General features: G+C 46.1%; 2 protein-coding genes and 1 long non-coding RNA gene across 8 annotated transcripts; 2 read left to right on the top strand and 1 right to left on the bottom strand.

The window, feature by feature from the left end:
- Window positions 1-796: 796 nt before the first annotated feature.
- On the top strand, window positions 797-2,796 carry LOC6615350 (protein panoramix). Its single transcript, XM_032716772.1, has 2 exons — window positions 797-862; window positions 1,001-2,796. Exon 2 carries the CDS (start codon window positions 1,091-1,093, stop codon window positions 2,711-2,713), a length of 1,623 nt encoding a protein of 540 aa, XP_032572663.1. The 5' UTR covers window positions 797-862; window positions 1,001-1,090; the 3' UTR covers window positions 2,714-2,796.
- LOC6615349 (kinase D-interacting substrate of 220 kDa) lies at window positions 2,743-17,352 on the bottom strand. 6 transcript variants are annotated; one of them, XM_032716771.1, is made up of 12 exons: window positions 12,669-13,180; window positions 9,132-9,266; window positions 8,882-9,079; window positions 6,058-8,822; window positions 5,814-5,992; window positions 5,522-5,757; window positions 5,286-5,456; window positions 5,003-5,227; window positions 4,840-4,869; window positions 4,613-4,709; window positions 3,265-3,531; window positions 2,743-3,204 (listed from the first exon to the last, which is right to left on the bottom strand). In XM_032716771.1, the coding sequence occupies exons 1-12, from the start codon at window positions 13,134-13,136 to the stop codon at window positions 3,017-3,019; spliced, it is 4,959 nt and encodes a 1,652-aa protein (XP_032572662.1). In that variant the 5' UTR covers window positions 13,137-13,180; the 3' UTR covers window positions 2,743-3,016. The 6 variants fall into 6 exon arrangements, with proteins under 6 accessions (XP_032572662.1, XP_032572661.1, XP_032572658.1 ...); XM_032716770.1 differs by lacking the exons at window positions 4,840-4,869; window positions 12,669-13,180 and adding an exon at window positions 16,847-17,352; XM_032716767.1 differs by lacking the exons at window positions 4,840-4,869; window positions 12,669-13,180 and adding an exon at window positions 14,555-14,852.
- Window positions 14,690-15,148, top strand: LOC116800652. Its single transcript, XR_004361542.1, has 2 exons — window positions 14,690-14,779; window positions 14,849-15,148. It is a non-coding gene; the product is annotated as an uncharacterized LOC116800652 (long non-coding RNA).
- Window positions 17,353-17,372: the final 20 nt, after the last annotated feature.

Genomic DNA, 17,372 nt, shown 5'->3' with positions numbered 1-17,372 from the left:
ACGATTAGCGAACGTTATCAACATTGAAAATTCACTGGCAGGGCAGGGAATAAAAATAATTTTGCACACACCAAGTTCACAGACAAACACACGCACACACACACACACACTCGCATATGTGGGTCAATGAATTGCACTTGGCTGCCGGTAGATGGCCTATGAGTGTTTATTTATAGATCGTTTTTTAGGAGTCCCGATTTTAGAACACAACAAAAGTGCTCCATGTGAGTAATCTGTGGTCTTTTTTTATCTGCTCTAGAACTTATCTGCCCACTTTCATTCACATTCACGCTCGGCGAAAATTGTTTATTTTCATGGGTATGCAGATTATTTGATTATTTTCATTTTATAACGGGATTTTTTAATGATTTTTCGTACTTTTTGGGCTGTGATGAAGCTGCGAAATTGAACTTTACGTTACCAGCCGAAATTCTTAAGCAATTGCTTTTGATTCTATTAAGCTCAAGGTGACCTTTGAAGTTTTTGTGGTCATCAGCTGGTTAAGGCGCTGAAAAACAGCCCCCAACAACAACTAGGCAACGAAGCTTGTAAACAAAAAACAGCTGATTGTTGTTATTTATACTCAATCTGCTTGTAGTCGCTATTGAAGATTTTAAATTCTTTTTCAGGGGGTATTGTTAATTAATTGACATCAAATTGCTTTCATATGACTCTTAATTAAAACATCCACCGTACAAGTTGTAATATAACTTTTAATTGACAAAACGTTTGTTAAATTAGCTAGTCGATAACAGCTGTGGTGAGTTTCCGACATGGCGCTATCGATATATCAACAGGTGCATCGACTGTATCTAACTGTATAGAAAGTGTGATTGCAACTCCAGAGCCGTGTAAAAATAGGGTAACATTTAAAAAACAAGGACTCATTATTTTATGTTTTATTTCAATAAATTTAAAATAACACTGGAAAACAAATAATGGGAAGAAAAGGGCTTGTGAAAATAGACTTACTAAAAATATTTTAATTTGCCATCTCTAGAACTGCAGCATCAGCTAACATTTGGTGGAAAAATTCAAAGGTGTCTAATTTCATTTATGGATAAGATTAGTGAAAAGGCGATTTGATGTCATGGACGCTCCGATCAAGCTAAAGGTCAAAGTGGAAAACAACGTGGAAAGTGGCATTCACGAGGATGAGGACACTCCGCTACGGGAGGGCACAGGCGAGACTCCGCCGCATGCGTTTGCCTGCGGAGTCCCTATGTCCGCATCAGGTTGGAACAGCGATCCTGAGGATGGTGAACTTGACCACCACTCGGTGACGCCGACTTCGGACGAACATCTACAGGCGTCCCTAGACACCAGTGAACCGGAGCCGAAGCACAAGATCAAAGAAGATGCCGATGCGATGTTGGATAGCTTGCTGGCTGACCCATTCGTGATTAATTCCCCGGCAACCTTGCAGACCCCTGCCGATGTAAAGCCTAATGTTACGTTGGACTCCGTTGGGCAGGGCAGTCGTACCCGCGAATTGCTTCCCAGCGAATTTTCGAAACGTGAGAACTTGGACGACATGGATTTGTTCAGTCTTCAGGCCGCCAAGACGCTTGTACCAGACGAACAACTCAGTCTCACGCAGAATGATACGCCCATAGATGATCCGGAGGCAGCTGATCTGATTGCACAGAAACGAGAAATTCTGAAGATGTTGGAAATGACAGCTGAAAACAGTAAGGTGAAGCATAAGAAAAAGAAACACAAGAAGGAGCGGTCCCATAGGTCCAATAAACACCAGGAGGAGTCCAGGAAGCGAAATCACAGCGCCAGTTCGCCGGACGAGAACGCAGATGATAGAAACCCGTTGGATTGCGATTATCGAGGTCGCAAGAAATATAAGAACCGAAGGGGTAGTGCCAGTTCGCAGAATGAGAGTTCGAAGGAGATGAAACTTCGGGATGCAGAATTGGATTACGTTCCAGTGCGGCCTGATGAGCATTACATCCGACCTATTAAATTCTCCAATCTCATAAAGCGAAAGCCGCCCCAGGTTGAACCCAACACTGCGAATCTGTCCAAGGCAGACAAGCGTAGTCTGGCCGTCGCACGTGCGGAGTTGGTGCTGGAACAGATCCAGCAGAAGGCCAACGAAGATGAGCCACGGGAATTCCACATGGTGGACACCATCTGCAAGCTCCCTGTTAATGAGTCCTTTAGGAACCAGGATTGCTTTGAGAATCCTTCGCCAATTTGCAATAACATGAATGTGGTCTACAAGTTCAATTCCACGCCCGGAACCAGAATTGATTTGGCTAAATGGGGCTTGGAAACAGTGCCTCATGCTACTAAGAGGTTGCTGCGTCTACTGGGCATCGATGTGGCGCGGCTCAAGGAGCTCCAGAGCACAGTTAAGCCATCGCAGCGAATCCTGAAGCTGAAGAAGGAGCAACTTGAGCAGGGCCTAGCTCCGACAGAGGAACAAGAAACGGCTACGCTGTACAAGAATGCAGCTACGCAAACGGAGCGCAGAACCGCTTCCCGCGATGCTGGCACCCAGGTTCGCTTGGAGAGCACGCTGAATGGGGCCTTCTGGCAGAATCCCCACTTCGACCCCATGAATCTGACTCAGCATCAGTCGAACGTTATGTTAGCCCTGCAGGAGATCTACCAAACACTGCCTAGTGCCACCATGGCCGTCAAGCTCTCCAAGGCATTGGCACCTGCTCTGGCAATAATAAAGGGCCGACAGCCATAGTATTCAACAGACGGTCTAATCCAACAACCTACTTTCATTTTCTTTATATAATATAAGGATGCCCATGCATTATACATTTATAACAAGTTGTGTTTTCTGTGACTTACAACCAGGACTTGCAAACAAAGTGTCTTTTCTTAGCGTACCGAATATACAACTACATCATTGTGTAACCCAAAAGGCAGAGTTTCCACAAAGTCCTCCAGTTATTAGCTAATTGCGTTATAACTAATTTGTAACTAAGCGTAGCTGGCACTAAATGGCCATCTCATTGGCTGGTTTCACCTAGTAGAGAAGATTGTGTCATTTTCGCACTGTAAAGACGAACGGGGCTGATTCCTCTTCCTCCTGCTGTTCCAACAGAGTGGTCCTTATCGTAGTCCGGTGGTCCTGGGCCTCCACGTCGTCGTAGTCCACTGAGGAGGAGCGCAGCAGCTGGAACTGTGAGTTGGAATCGTTTCTGGTGATGATCAGCGAGGCGGGTCGAGGTCCTATTAAGGATAAGCATATTATTAAGAACGGGTTTTGGCTTTAGACCTGGTGAACTTTACCTGGTGGCGGCTTGGTTGTCAAGCGCTTGCCGGCACCTTGGACTTCCGGCTGGCGTTCGGAAACATACTCGACATTTGGCGTTAGCTTGGTACTATTATTGTTGTTGTTGTTGCTGGTCGCCGTTTGTTGAATCGATACTCGCTTGTCGGCTTTGACGCTTCCCTGCTGCTTTAAAATAGATTCCCGACCTGGCGGCGCTGGCACAGAGCCGGAGGCACCGAGCAATGGAGTCGTCATTGCTGCTCCGGCAGTCGGTGTGTCGAGTTCTAAAAATCATAGGGATGAGGAAGATTAAGTTAGGGTTCTTGGAAGGATTACCCATTGCAAAGGGTGCTATTCCCCAACATATATGTATGTTAACCACGTGAATTAAAGCAACCAATTAACTCAGAACAAAGGTTAAAGGCGTAACATAAACACAGATAGAAAGCTCAATAAAATGCAAGAGGTAACGAGTTGTTCATAAGATTTATCATTTATTTGATGCTTCATCTAACGCTAGGGATAGACATAGGATTTAGTGGAGTGGTTAGAATACCATTAGGTTAGTTGTTCATGTGTTGTGGGCGATTAACAATTTTAAATATATCGTGTGTGTGTGTGTGTGTGGGATGTGTGGCAAATAATTAATAACTAATCTTCGGCATATAAACATTGGAATGATTTAGTAATCGCACAACTCAAGTATTAGTAATTGCCAATAATACTGACCGAATCAAAGCTAAGCCAAAGCAAGAATAAAACAAGTAATACGAGAAATCGTGTTTCGGATGATATGATATTGGTTTTTGGTGCAGCCATCAAAATGGTTCAGTTTGTCAGACTTTAAAACGTAAGTACGACTCAACCCCATGCACCTTAAATAGTTGTCCAAGTGCAGTCGTTAGCCCCATGCCTCTCAGAGCTTAGTGTCGTCGTAGGCCTGTTCGCCCGAGGCATTGGGAATGACCACCACCATGGGCAAGGAACTGGACTCGTGCAGCAGCTCGCTGCTTATCGAGATCTGGCGCGATGCCCGATGATAACCACCTCCACCACCACCACCGTACACCGAGTCTACATTCATTAGATCGAGCGTGCTATCGCTCAGATCGTTACCATTGCCCAGGTGCAGGTGACTGCCACCTGAACCACCATGACCAACGGGTGCACCCACCAGAGTGCTCAGACTCTGCAGGGAATGCGAGCTGACGCTCCGGTTGTACTCCGCATGCAAGTACTGGTTGTTGTTGTTGTTGTTGCTTATCTTGACCCCGTACTGCTTCTGATCGTCGGAAGGCGATCCGAATTCGGAGGACTCGCGGATGGGTGCTAATTGCAGTTGTGCGACTGCCGCCAACATCTCACCTGTGGGACTCGGTCGCTCGCTACTGGCCACATCCTCGTACGCCTCCTCATTCAGAGTCTGCAAGGTGCCGCAGATCATCTGCTCCTCCAGCGTGACCTGGCAATAGATGAAACTCATTAGCTAATGGGTTTACTGAGGCATTTGATATTGATCTGTTATGGAATTGCACAAATGTTGGCTTGGAATTTTGGGTTTCAGTCTGTGTCGCTTAGTGTCTGAGCTTTACCTGCAGATACTCGTAGTCGTGCACTTTTGACTGCATTTCATATCGGATTGTTAAAATGGTCGGAATAAGAATAGATCAAAGCACATGAGTTAGAGCGAATCGTTCTTTTGAATATACAACTTTCCGATCCTACAATTCTAAGACTTTTGATGGCTCGCCTTACCTGCTTCTCCATATGACTGACGGAGTTCTTTCGCGAGAGGGACTCTCTGGGTGGCTGCATCAGGGCATCCGTCACATCCTTAATCATCGGGACAGTCGATGGTGCCTCCAACGCACCCGGTTGCTGCTGCTGACGCTGCTGCTTCCGTGGCAATCGCTCGCATTCTCGCAACGTGGTGATCAGCAGGCGGAACAGCTCCCAGTGGCCAAAGCTCAGGCCCAGAACCTGTTCGTAACTCGTCGATTAATACGGAAGAAACTTTAAAATGATGGTAACAACTTACCGATTTCAGATCCGGCATATCGCAGTGCTTCAGCACACGTCCATTGATTGCATTCTCGCGGAGCACCGGCGCTAGTTTGGGCAACGCTGGCTTCATGTCCTCAATCCGATCCAGCAGGCTGATGACTCCCTCAACGGTCAAATCGGTCAGCTTGGTTTGCAGGATATCATCCTGTAGGAAATGAAAAGCATTCATTTAAGCCTATGTTTCTATAAATTTAAACTCAAATCACTTACACCAAACGAATCACTAGGTGAGTTAATGAGTGGGGTGACAGGCTCTGTGCTCGTGCTGAGATTCCTGGAGCGTAACTCATTGGCAGGATACTCGTTCTGGAACATTTGGTAGGGTGGATAAGCCTGCGGCGAAGGCACATAAGTGGTGGGTGCTGGGAATTGACGCATAGTATTGGAAACGCTGGGCCTTGCTTGTATCACTAGGGAGCCCTCGTCCTCGATGGTTTGCTGATCCTCTGAAAAGAAAATACTATTTAGTTTGCGCTAGAGTTTTATTTTTCTTATAACTCACCCTTTAAGACCTTTCTTAAGTAGGGATCAAGATTAATGGTAAAGGGCAAGAAGATGCGCAGATCCGCCACGAGTAAATCTGATTTGTGCAGCTGCAAGAAGGCGTCGAGCTTTCGTTCATCTCGATCCAACTCCAGAAGTGGAGCAGCTTCTCGCAAGTAAGCGAGTTTGGGTCGCAATCTAAAGGATTGAAGTAGACATAAGATTCTTTCAAAATGAAATCACGATTAAGGTCTTAAACTCACTTCTCGTAAACACTTTGCAGCGATACACTCTCATCTGCATTGCCGTCCATGAACTGATCGTGATGCAGCACTATCATACTTGCTCTCAAGGGCCACTGCTCAGTCAGATTGATCCAGGAACTCAGGCGATACCAGCTAAACTCAATTTGGAAGGCCTTGAGCAAGCGCACCGTGATGTAGATCACGTTCATCAGGCGACGCATACTTCGTGGATTCACATCGCTGAAGTAATCATCCGTGAGCACAATGCGCGATAGATCGAGCACGGTCTGGGGATTCTGACCCAGGCGATGGAGATTGGAACCAGTAGAACTGGCTACGGATTCGGAGAGACGCAGCTTCTTTCCACCACCACCTCTGGCGGGTCCGCGCAGCTTCTCCTGACTGGAGATTATCTCAGAGGCGTTGGACAGTCGGCGAGCGGATACAGAGTGACCCAATGTGGGTCCATCGTCTGTCTGGTAATCTCCTCCGCCACTTCTCTTGAAGAGCAGTGCTGTCATCTGGGCTCGTTGCACCTTTCTCAGTCCGGAGTTTTGCAGATAAACAGGCAGATGCACCAAGTTTCTCAGGAAGTCATGTCCTCCGATTCCGCCCTCCGTGAAGAGTCGTCGACTATTAGCCTCCGCTGCTTTGGCTATGACATGGGGATCCACAGAAATGAGCAAAACAAATGGTCGGTTAGGTGAAGATAGAAGCGTTTGCACCGCATTCAGAAGAGTGAGAATCCTCTCCGTATCGCAGGAATCCAAGGCATCGATCACACCAACTAAGCGGCTCTGCTGATTGGTGAATGCATCGAGGCACTTGACCATGTCCGTCATCACGGCCACCTCGGCACCCAGCATAGTCAATGGAGCCGACTCACTGGACCGAACTGCCCTTTTTAGTACTCGGATGTGGGAGGTGAACAGGGATACAAACACCTTGGCCAGGACATGGAGATGCGTACAGATCAGCGTGCCCATCACGGCAGCAATTACATAGAGAGCCACCAATAGCTGTTCCTTATCTTTCTCATCGGCAAACGTGAAGTATGCCACGGTAAGAGAGATGCCAGTAACCACGGTGACAAGAGCAAATTCAAAGATCAAAACGATTGGTATGCAGCACATGCGTCGCCAACGCCAGCCAACATCCACTTTCAAGCACTTTGGACGGAAGGCTCTGTACAATCGCGTGGCCAGCCATCCGTAGTGAGATTCTATAGCATCTAAGAGAGCGGCCAGCATATGAGCCACTGCTCCATCACCTGTGGGCGAAGCGCTGTTGGCCTCCGCAAAGTGAAATCGAACGGGCTTTGCCTGTGAATCCGATTGGGGTCCCGGGGGATGGCAAAAGGCCACCTGAAGTATCAAGCGCAATCTCGTCATTCTCTTCTCCAGACCGTGTTGCACAGAGTAGGCCCACTGCATGTCCATCTGGTAATTGCAGTATCTAACAGCTGCCAGGAGCAGATAGGCGAGCAGCAAGAAGCCGACGGCCGACGACACGCCCACAACCGCTGACCAGGTGCTCAGTCCTACAATAGTTCCAATGAGCAATGCCACATGAAGACAGACGATGAAGGGCAGTCCACTGGTTCGAATCGGTGGTTCCGCCCACTGGCGCGCAAAGTTGTTCATCTCGTCGCGCAGCTTATTTAGCAGGAAACTCTTTCCACTGCCCCATTTGGCGTAGAGTCCAACGGTAATGGGAGTGGTTAATGTCGGCTCACTGAGCACATCCGCCAAGGCCGAGGAGTACAGTTCGTAGCCCAGCATTCCCTCGGAGTCCTCGTTGGTGTTCAGGCGTCTGGCGCCAAACACTTGACCCAATATGGTCTTCTGGTGTAGAGAGTCAATGTTGTAGGGCGTTTCCCCAGCTTTGTTGGCTCTATACAAAAGCTGACTGTGCTTGGGATTACGCAGGAGGGCCTCCACAATTGTCTTGCTCCTCGCCCGCATTGCGATGTGCAGGCAGGTGTCGCCCCTTTTATCGCTAGCGGTCACCTTGGCCTTTCGATCTAGCAACAAGTGCACAATCTCCAAGTTGCGATTTCTGACAGCTCTCAGCAACGGAGTGTCGCCATCCTTGGTGGCGGATTCCAGGTCGGGATTGGTGGCCAACAGGAGCTTAACAATCGGCGTATGTCCTTTCTCCACCGCGGTGTAAATGGCCGTTTTGCGATCCTTTCCCTGTATATCCACATCGGCATGTTTCTTGAGCAAAGCCTCCACCACAGTTCGATGTCCTGCTTTAACGGCATGGATGAGCGGTGTATCTGCTCCGCGATCTTGGATATTTATGTAGGCACCAGCCGCAATAAGGGAGGCGGCAATATCCTGGAAACCCTCTCGACTCGCTATGCACAGGGCAGTCATTCCATCCTTGTCCAAGGCATTTACATTTGGTTTCTTCTCGAGAATGGAACTAACGCAATCTGTATGGCCTCCGGCGGCCGCAACGAGCAGTGGCGTCCATGAATACATGCCAGCGGTGTCCACATTGGCTCCAGCCTTAAGTAAAGTATCCACAATCTCCACGTTTCCGCGCCGGCATGCCCACACCAGGGCTGTGGTTCCGTACTTATCACCCACGTTCACTTTAGCGCCGCGTTGCACCAGCAGCTCCACGATGTCCTTGTAGCCACGGCCCGCCGCCCACAAAAGGGCGCCCAGGTGGTAGTTACCATGGGCATTGCCATCGGCTCCCTTGTCCAGCAGCAGGCGCACCAGCTCCGTGTGTCCGCGATAAGCCGCCCACATCAAACTGGTCCAGCCACCCTGTGAAAAAGTTTACGAATAAGACAGACTCAGAAACTTATGTGGAGCAGAAGACTTACCATATCGCGATGCTCCACTTCAGCGCCATGGTCCAGCAGCAGTTGGACAACATCTAAGTGCCCGTTGCGGGAGGCACACAGCAGTGCCGTCCAGTTGTCCAGATCCTCCGCTTGAACATCGGCACCACGGGCCAGGAACTCGCGAACAAAGGCAGTCAAGCCTCGTCCAGCAACTACCATCAACACCGTGGTGGCATTCTATAAAAGATTCGGAATAGAGTCAAGTTTGTATTTACTTTAAGGGACTCACCTCGTCCCGATCGTCGATGGTAAGATGTCGGCTGTCCAAAATGGCGCGCAGACCGGATATATCATTATTATCGATGTACTGCAACAAGGCACGATGTCCCAGCGAACCCATGGAGTCTCCGAAGCGATTTATGTTCTGCACAAAGACTTGATGGTATTAATGGGTTTCCAAATGTATTGTCGCAATTCATATTCTCACTCAAAAACCGAAACAAACTTCATGCAAATAAAAATCGTTTAGTTTTAGCAAAACTCGTACCAGTTATTCGTGTTAGGAAGCAATTAAGAGAAAGAAACCACAGCTCATATTTAAAAATGTTGTAACATTTGGTGGGGGGGATATAGAGGACATCAATTAGAGACTTCAGTTGTCTCCAGGGGTCAAAGTTGAACATTGTGCATGCTTAGTTTAAACCAAAGGAACCACAACATTGGGAAGCAATTATTCTTAAACATACAGAAAAACAGTTTATCTTAGTGCTAAATTATGGTGTACTGCCAAAATTATCCACAGGTCCATGATTGACTCATCGAGCTTTAGGGCCAATAAAGAACTTATGCGGGTTATAAAAAAGCCACCACCGTGGAAATAATCAGTTCTCCAAGAAATCAAATACAAGGGAGTTTTCTAAAAATATCAACGGGTAATTCCTGGGACACATGCCATCTAACACAAGCGACTCCCCAGACGAATCTGATGTCGTAGTCCCTGGGTAAATAGACACACGTATGGTCAGGTAATCGCTCATCTTAACGATAACGTCACAGATTGCCTTATTTGTTATTTAAACAATTGCCAAGCAGCGTTCCGCCGTCCCACACGCACTGCAGTGGCTTGGCTTTAATTTATTTTTTATTTGCCTATTCTAATTAATTGTGTAGAACCTTCGCTCGTTCGAGAAACGAAACATACAATTGGATCAATAAACCATTAACAATATGGCTGGTTGCTTATTGTCGGGCCAAGTCAGTCGCTCCGGCTGTATTCAGATTTGGATCATTCGCCTTCGCCATGGGTTTGGGTTTCATTCGAGGTGTTAAAATGCACTCGGGCATAACGAAGGGAAGTAAATATCTAAATATCAATAGATACAGGCATAGGTATACTTATTGGCAAACAAAGTACCGCCGAATAGACTTAGACTTATGTTAGATCTAATTGCTGACTTTAAGCACCCTAGGAACGAGTCAAGTAATGGCGTATCAGCGCGGAGTTGTCTGGCCGAAAGGATAGATATACACAAGATTATTCAGATAGCTCCAATTTACGATGGCGAGTGTGTGTGGCGCGTGAGTAAATTTTATTAGTCTCGGATATGTTTATTTCTATTTTATCTCTGCGTTTTTCGCCCATGCAGTGGTAGTTCCTATTAAAACAGGAGAACCTTATTGCCCAAGCTCAATTAACTGAAATGATGTGTGGTTCTAATACCCCCGACTAATTAAATCAGCGAATACTTTACATTTTTCCCCTTTTTCTTCGCCGGCGATCGCAGGTTGTTCAAGCTCAATCGCGAGGCATTGAGAATCAACTCATCGAAGCTCTTGGATAGTTTCATCTTGTCAGCTGACCACTCGTTCCACACTCTCCGGTCTGCAGTTTTGACTTTGATTTTGATTGTGATTTGATAAATTGTATACTATTTGGCTTTATTCGCGGTCTGTTGTACGTGCGTCGGGCTGATAAAACTCGGCATTCTCCGCACCGGTTTGCCACAGATCACTCTCACTAAAAGGCACTCTAATCAAGTGCCAGTATGTGCATATTATTTCTGCATTTTTCCTTGTAGCTTTGTGTTTTTTATTGTATTTTTTTTTGTATTTTTTAGCTGTATGCCACTTTTCCGCGCTGCCAGTTAATTGACAAATTAATTCCGCCGGGTATTTGCTTTCTGGCTGCGCAGCGGCGTACACTGCGCACTTTTTCTGCTGCTGCTGTTTTCCGTTGCAACCTGTCGCCTTGGTGGCCCGTCGACGTCTGAGACAACTGGGTTATCAAGCGTTTTGCTGCCGGACCGTGCGATTTTAGGTTTACACGCGACCCGAAGCGAGCATCGCTGTTTTCTGGCCGATTACGCTCGATGTGGGTGCTTTTTTTTGGCCGAGATACGTTGGCCACTTAAGCGCTGGCTTAATGCTGGTGGCCGCGCTTCGTGCCGCAAATGTGGTAAACGAAATGTAATTGGACACTCGAAACGTGTTTGCCGATTTTGGGGCTGTTGCTTTTGGCCGCCGCTCCTGCTGCCACGAGCGTTGCACCAAGACTGATTGACCGACCAGGTTTTGTGGTCACCATATCGGGTCTGGTTTTGCTCGCACTGCCTTGCGCAAAGAGTTTCACTTGAACTGGCGCTCAGGCCGCTGGCCCCGCCGACTCCATTGGCTCCCAGCGCGGCGTATCCTTTGGCCTTTAAACCATTCAAACCAATCAGCTAATTAGTTTGGGGTGTGCGAAGTATCTGTATCTCGATAATTACGCGTCACTTGCGGCGATAGGTTTATACTGAGAGTACTCGAAGTACCAGAAGTACTGGCGACACTGACTGAGCGCGATCGATAAGATGAAGACGTTAAATGAACGATGTATGGCCAATTCGGATGTTTATCTTCCGACTCGACTCAAGTGGCTGCAATTGAGTCGCAGTCGCACGTCACTTGAGTTTGCCTAATGGATTCTCAGCGTCGAGGGTTTGTATATTAACATTGTAATGGGTTAAGTTTCGCTGCGTCAGAGGAATCACAATCCAGAGGAACATCAGCAAAGTGCTATCACACCATCCGGTACACCAATAGTGTATGGGGTTATATAAGCAGAGGAATTTACATGTACAAGTAGTTCCAGCTGATAAGCGAAACATTTGTCAGACACCCAACTGTAGTTCACGAATCGTTTTAATTGCTTTTGTGCAGCATTTTTCATGTTCTAAATGATGTGCATTTAATAGCGCTTTAAATTATTAATATCAACTTACGCAACCTTAAATGCAAAGCGTTTTCTAATAGGTACTATTCATAAACTACAAATCCTTTGTAAGCTTGTGAATGTAGTGGCTATATCATTCAAGGTACTGTATCTAAACATCTTTGTCCTTTTGCTATTAAAACACTCCTTCAACTGAAAATGGTGCATTGCAATGGCACAGCTAGGTGTTTTTTTAGTGATCGATGGATCCATCGACTTAGTATGCAGAGTGCTGGGAGTAGTACTTATTTTGCTACCCGCAACTGTGGACCAAAGCACCCGTCTTGGGCGTGCGAGCAGAGTGGAAGAGTGAAAGAACAACCATTATTGGGACATTAGTGGCACAGAGCGAAGCAGTTAACCAAAGTCGGGAACGAAGAAGCGACTGCAACTAGAATGTTTATTTTTAGATGCGGTGCACGCGACCCATACTGGTTTTTAGTCGATGGCAGTGTGTGTGTGAATATCGAGTATCTATGTACACATGGGGTTAGGCCAATCTCGGGGGTTAGGATCCAACAAGCGGTAGAGCAACAAGGTTACAACACCAACTTAGCCCGGATAATCGGCATTTACGTGGGCATGGCTGTGGGAGAAGCGACGCAGGGCCAGATTGAAGTGACTGAAACGGCGGGAAGGACTCTGGTTGGAGTGCTCCTCGTGCTCCTGGTTGGGAGCGGGACTGCCCTTTCCCTCAGCCGCAGCAACCGCTGCATCCGTCTCCTCCTCGATGTTGATCACGAAACGGGGCAGGGAACTGTGCGGCTTCCGCTCGGTCCCATAACTCCGATGTGGCTGGCGGGGATTTCTGTGGTTAACCGCGACTATCACCCGCTCCTCGCTCTCCAGCAGTGGTTGGTGCAGGGACTGAATGTCATGGTGGTGCAGGTTGCTGACCAGAGCACCGATGGTGGAGTGGCCAGCGGTTCTGCTGGGTGAGCTGGGTGATGCTGTTGTGGCTGGAGTTGTGGAATCGGAGACCGGAGTTTCCTCTGCGATGGACGCCCTCTTTTGTGGCTTACGTGAGTGACCATCTTTCGGCATGACTGCTGATCTGGGTTATTCCGTGTTTACGGTGACAATCGCGAGATGCCTTAATGCTCTCGTTTATCTAGGACGTGGCTTAGTTAGTATATCATTATTTACGTGACTTAAATCGCTACGAAAGCTCTGCGCTCTACGGCAGTTTAGCTTTATGGAATTGTTAATGCTACTATGACTGACATGTCTTGGTCTAATTAAGGCTGACTGAACGGAATAGCAATGAAAGCCATTCCCTAAATGATTCATAATTGACTGATTGATGCAATTTCATTGGAGATTCATTGGGGTGGACCTGTCGATCACACTGGCTTTTCTCCGGGGTTGACTTTAAAAGAGAGAAGAAGGGCGGACAGGCCGATAAGACGCACCTAATACCCAGCAACTGACAACTGTTCTTGCTATCACATGATATCTGCGTCTAGTTTCCCTGATAGTAAGGGAGCGCATCTCGGCTATTAAGTTCTGACATTGCACTACACTTATCGCGGACACATTGCACCCGGAACACACCTCACTCCCACCCGGATTCGTCTTTAGGCGGGATTTGAACATCTTCGCCAAACTCTCGCCGCTCAGTTCCGTCTTGAAGGCCGCCTTGCAATCGATGGAGAAGATATACTACTGGTGTGTATGCCGAAATTCAATTTGGAGTCAAACGAACGTTGGGCATCGAGTGCCGCCAGTGAACTGCCGGCACTTTGCATGGAAGCATGGTATAAATGCCTGGGCTACGGGCACCAAACAATCCGCTCTCTATTTAGTTTTCATTAATTGGGCAAACAACAGCACGGATAGTCTGATAAGTCGGATAAGCAATGGATACTGGCCTGTATATAACAGCTTCCTTATAAACAACACACAACACACGCTGTTAATTACCTTTTTATTTCCCCCAAAGTCAAATAGAAGTTGAGATTCACACCGGAAAGGGATGAACAGATTCGGTTATCTTCAATGATTTTTGGTAATTGGAGGGGGCTGTTGAAACTTTATAGGGTTACATATTATCCTTACCTAAAGGATTGTGCATACTAAATGGGGTCAAAGGATTGTAGTAATCATCTATATTATATTGTCTACTTTGAGGAATCGCATTTGCTCGCTTCGAAAGCCCTTTTAACTGCCGCGCAGTTTGTGGTAATTGTTTTATTGAAAGACAGCATACTTTCGGGATTGGACCATCAAGTGATGTAGAATTCGTATCGACAGTTGGTAGTAATTTGTGTTCTACGTGCACACGAAGGTATATCTTGATATTGAAGGGTGTGGGTGATTCGCGACAGCGCGACTAATTGTGACGATAAAACAAACATATGGCGCTATCGGTTAAGCAATCTGCTTCGGCAAACGTATGGAGCAGTATCCGATAAGCAGTCGCCATTGGGCAATGGGACGTAACATATGCCGGCTGAACCCACCTGGCTGGCATTACCACCGCGGCCGAAGGAGCCGCGTAGGAGCCCGAAGGGAAAAATGCTGCCGTAGCCGCTCTGATCGCCCCGCCGATCCTGTCCAGCACTGCTCGTGGTTGGGGAGTCCGTGAGCGGATCCGGATTCAGGGGCGACATCTCCGAGTAGGCACGGCCCACCAGCTGAAGTTTGGGCGTGCGCCGCATGGTTATGGCGATTACAAACGGTTAATGGTGAGCTAATCCCGGAACACCTTAATCTTTTATCAGTTTTACAGCACAAACATTTGCGTTTCCCCTAAGGTTCACATAAAACTGGGCATCTTCGGGAGGAATCGGGTGATTTATACGATCAACATATATTATATTCAGTTTGTCTAGGCAAATTAGCGAATGCCGCGATTGCAATCTATTTCAAATATTATGGAAAACACAGCGATTACGATTAGAGGAGCGCACGCGGCGCGCTCTGCTGGAAAACTAAATGGAATTGGAATTGGAGGCAAAATCGCTGGCGCAGAAAGAGAATCGTCAATCGCTCTCCTGGCTCTCCTTTGTTTTATTTCGCCTTATTTTTTTTTTTTTTTTTTTTTTTTTTTTTTTTTTTTGTGATAAAACCAAACACAGTAACCCCAAAAACAGCGGTGTTTATCAAACTAGGCCTGTGTGCCCAGTCCAGACACACACGTGATGCGCGAATGTGGGGCTGTCGCAATGAAAACAAAGCGAGAAGCAAACGAACTACCAGAACTACCGAAGCAATCGATACCCTTGATAATTAATGGGTCTGCGGAGGTTTTACTAGACAAGAACCCATTTATGGCAAGGAAACTTATTCATTGCTACTCATTGTTCATGGATAAGGAGAAGCACTAACAACAATGATCACAACTCATTCTAAACATCATAGTTTATGTACACAATACAAAGATCCTAAAATTTTATGAATGTTTCTATTTTAGTAACTCTATAGGTTTAAAATAGGAAATAAAAGAATTGATTTGTGGGCACATAAACCTGTGTTATTTATATCGAATAAATAAAATAAGAAGCCGTACCTCCGAAGCTCACCCAACGCGGATTAGTAGTGTTATCTTATCAAACATTTGATGGCCAATTTCAAACACTTCTCAAACGACGTAAAACATGGCTGGCATGTTAATCAGCCAATTTTAGATCATAAAAACATTTACTCATCACAATAGTCGTGACTAATGCTATGGATTGTAATTATGCAAAATTCTTTGATAAAAAAAGTCATTCGCTGAGAGTAAAGAAAATATATGTAACTATACATATTGGAGTTCGTGTGTCCACTTTATTTGAATCACTCACTCGGGAATTCGAGATGCGTCTTTCGCCATTTGCTGATATGGCTAAATGCGATTCCACGAACCGCGAAATGGAATACACCGGAACACTTTCGACCATCTTCCAGATTTTGCACTATATATTTATGCAGCTTACCGTCAGATGTCGGAACGATACGAAAACAAACTGAGACACTCCAATCGATGAAATCAGGTGCGATCAATGATTGCCAAATGTCTGATTTATCTCGCAAATTAGCACATGATTGTGAGGCGGTTGGCTTAAAGAAGATATCAAGTACCTTTACGGATTTGGATTCCATCGCTAGACAAGATCGTTGTGGAAAAATATAGAAATCAATGCACGATCAGTTCAAATTAGCACATTAAATTTGACGAGCGGTCAATTACTGACGATGATGTATTGAAATTGTGTATCTAGATCGCATTTAAGCTACCTCCCCACTTCGAGGATAGAAAATGTGGAGTGCACGATAAGGGGAAAGATAAAGAATGCCTTACTTTCGAGCACTCAAGGTATTATGACGGATTACATGAAAGATTACAGTTTAAATAAATACCTACAGCCGATATCGCTCCCTTCAAAAGTAAACAAATAACTAAATTCAACTAGTGACGACTGCTAGATGAAAGCGAAATTCGCGCGGGACTCGGAATAGATTATTATTATTATAAAAATAAATGCGTCTATACTGTAAGTGTGTATATTGCAAGTTCTAGGTCTCTAAGTTTATTTATGTAAACTACATATACTTTGGTGTGTGTGTGGAAAACTCAAGAGTGAATAATACGATGGAGAATAAGTCAACTATTTAAGTGTACAATATGTTAGCACATTTTGAGGCTACTTATGGGCAACTGCTAAAGTTGTCTACTGTATAATTATCGAATTCGGTCGTGTCTACAAATTAAAATGAAGCCTGTGTGATGCGGCATATTCAGCGGATCGGGCTAGAACCGGATAGCTCACCTGCCGACTGGATCAAGGGCATATATATCTGCGTGTCCGGATTTCGGGGTATATCCTTGGGATTTTCTGGGATCTGGATCTCGAGACGGAATGACAACAAACGACAGCTGAGCAGCTCTCGACAACAGCTGAGCGCACGTGTATCTGTATATGTATCTGTATCCGCGTAGCCGTATCTGTGTGAGTGCGGGTGGCTCAGTGTGTGGGTGCCAACTGAAACGTCGATAAAATATTGTTCTTAATCGCACAAAGAACGTTCGGCACTTGAGTAACTGTCGTGTGAATTAAGTATTTCCTGGGCATTCACAAACAACAAAGCCACGCAAAAACAAATTGATGACTTTTTGTTTAAGCAATCAACGGCACTGCACGCGTTCTCTTTTTTGCATGCACTTCACTCTTTGAACATTACACAATCAGTTACAAAAAAAACTGGCGGCTAGTTGACCCACTATTGCCATTTAACTATTATTGGCTTATTTTATTCCGCGAGCAACGAGCGAAATTCGCAGCTCCTTCATGTGTT

This window comes from Drosophila sechellia, chromosome 2R, assembly GCF_004382195.2.
Source record: "Drosophila sechellia strain sech25 chromosome 2R, ASM438219v1, whole genome shotgun sequence".
Classification (NCBI taxonomy): Eukaryota; Metazoa; Arthropoda; class Insecta; order Diptera; family Drosophilidae; genus Drosophila; species Drosophila sechellia.
The sequence above is the reverse complement of the archived record's forward strand: the minus strand, read 5'-3'. Positions and strand labels throughout refer to the sequence as shown.

Bases quoted from the DNA above. Each gene is read 5' to 3' on its own strand.
- LOC6615350 (XM_032716772.1), top strand. From the start codon at position 1,091: ATGGACGCTCCGATCAAGCTAAAGGTCAAAGTGGAAAACAACGTGGAA.
- LOC6615349 (XM_032716771.1), bottom strand. From the start codon at position 13,136: ATGCCGAAAGATGGTCACTCACGTAAGCCACAAAAGAGGGCGTCCATC. The intron at 5,993-6,057 runs GTGAGTTTAAGA...TCAATCCTTTAG, and splicing joins CTGCAAAGTGTTTACGAGAA to ATTGCGACCCAAACTCGCTT. The intron at 4,870-5,002 runs GTAAGGCGAGCC...TATGAAATGCAG, and splicing joins TCAGTCATATGGAGAAGCAG to TCAAAAGTGCACGACTACGA.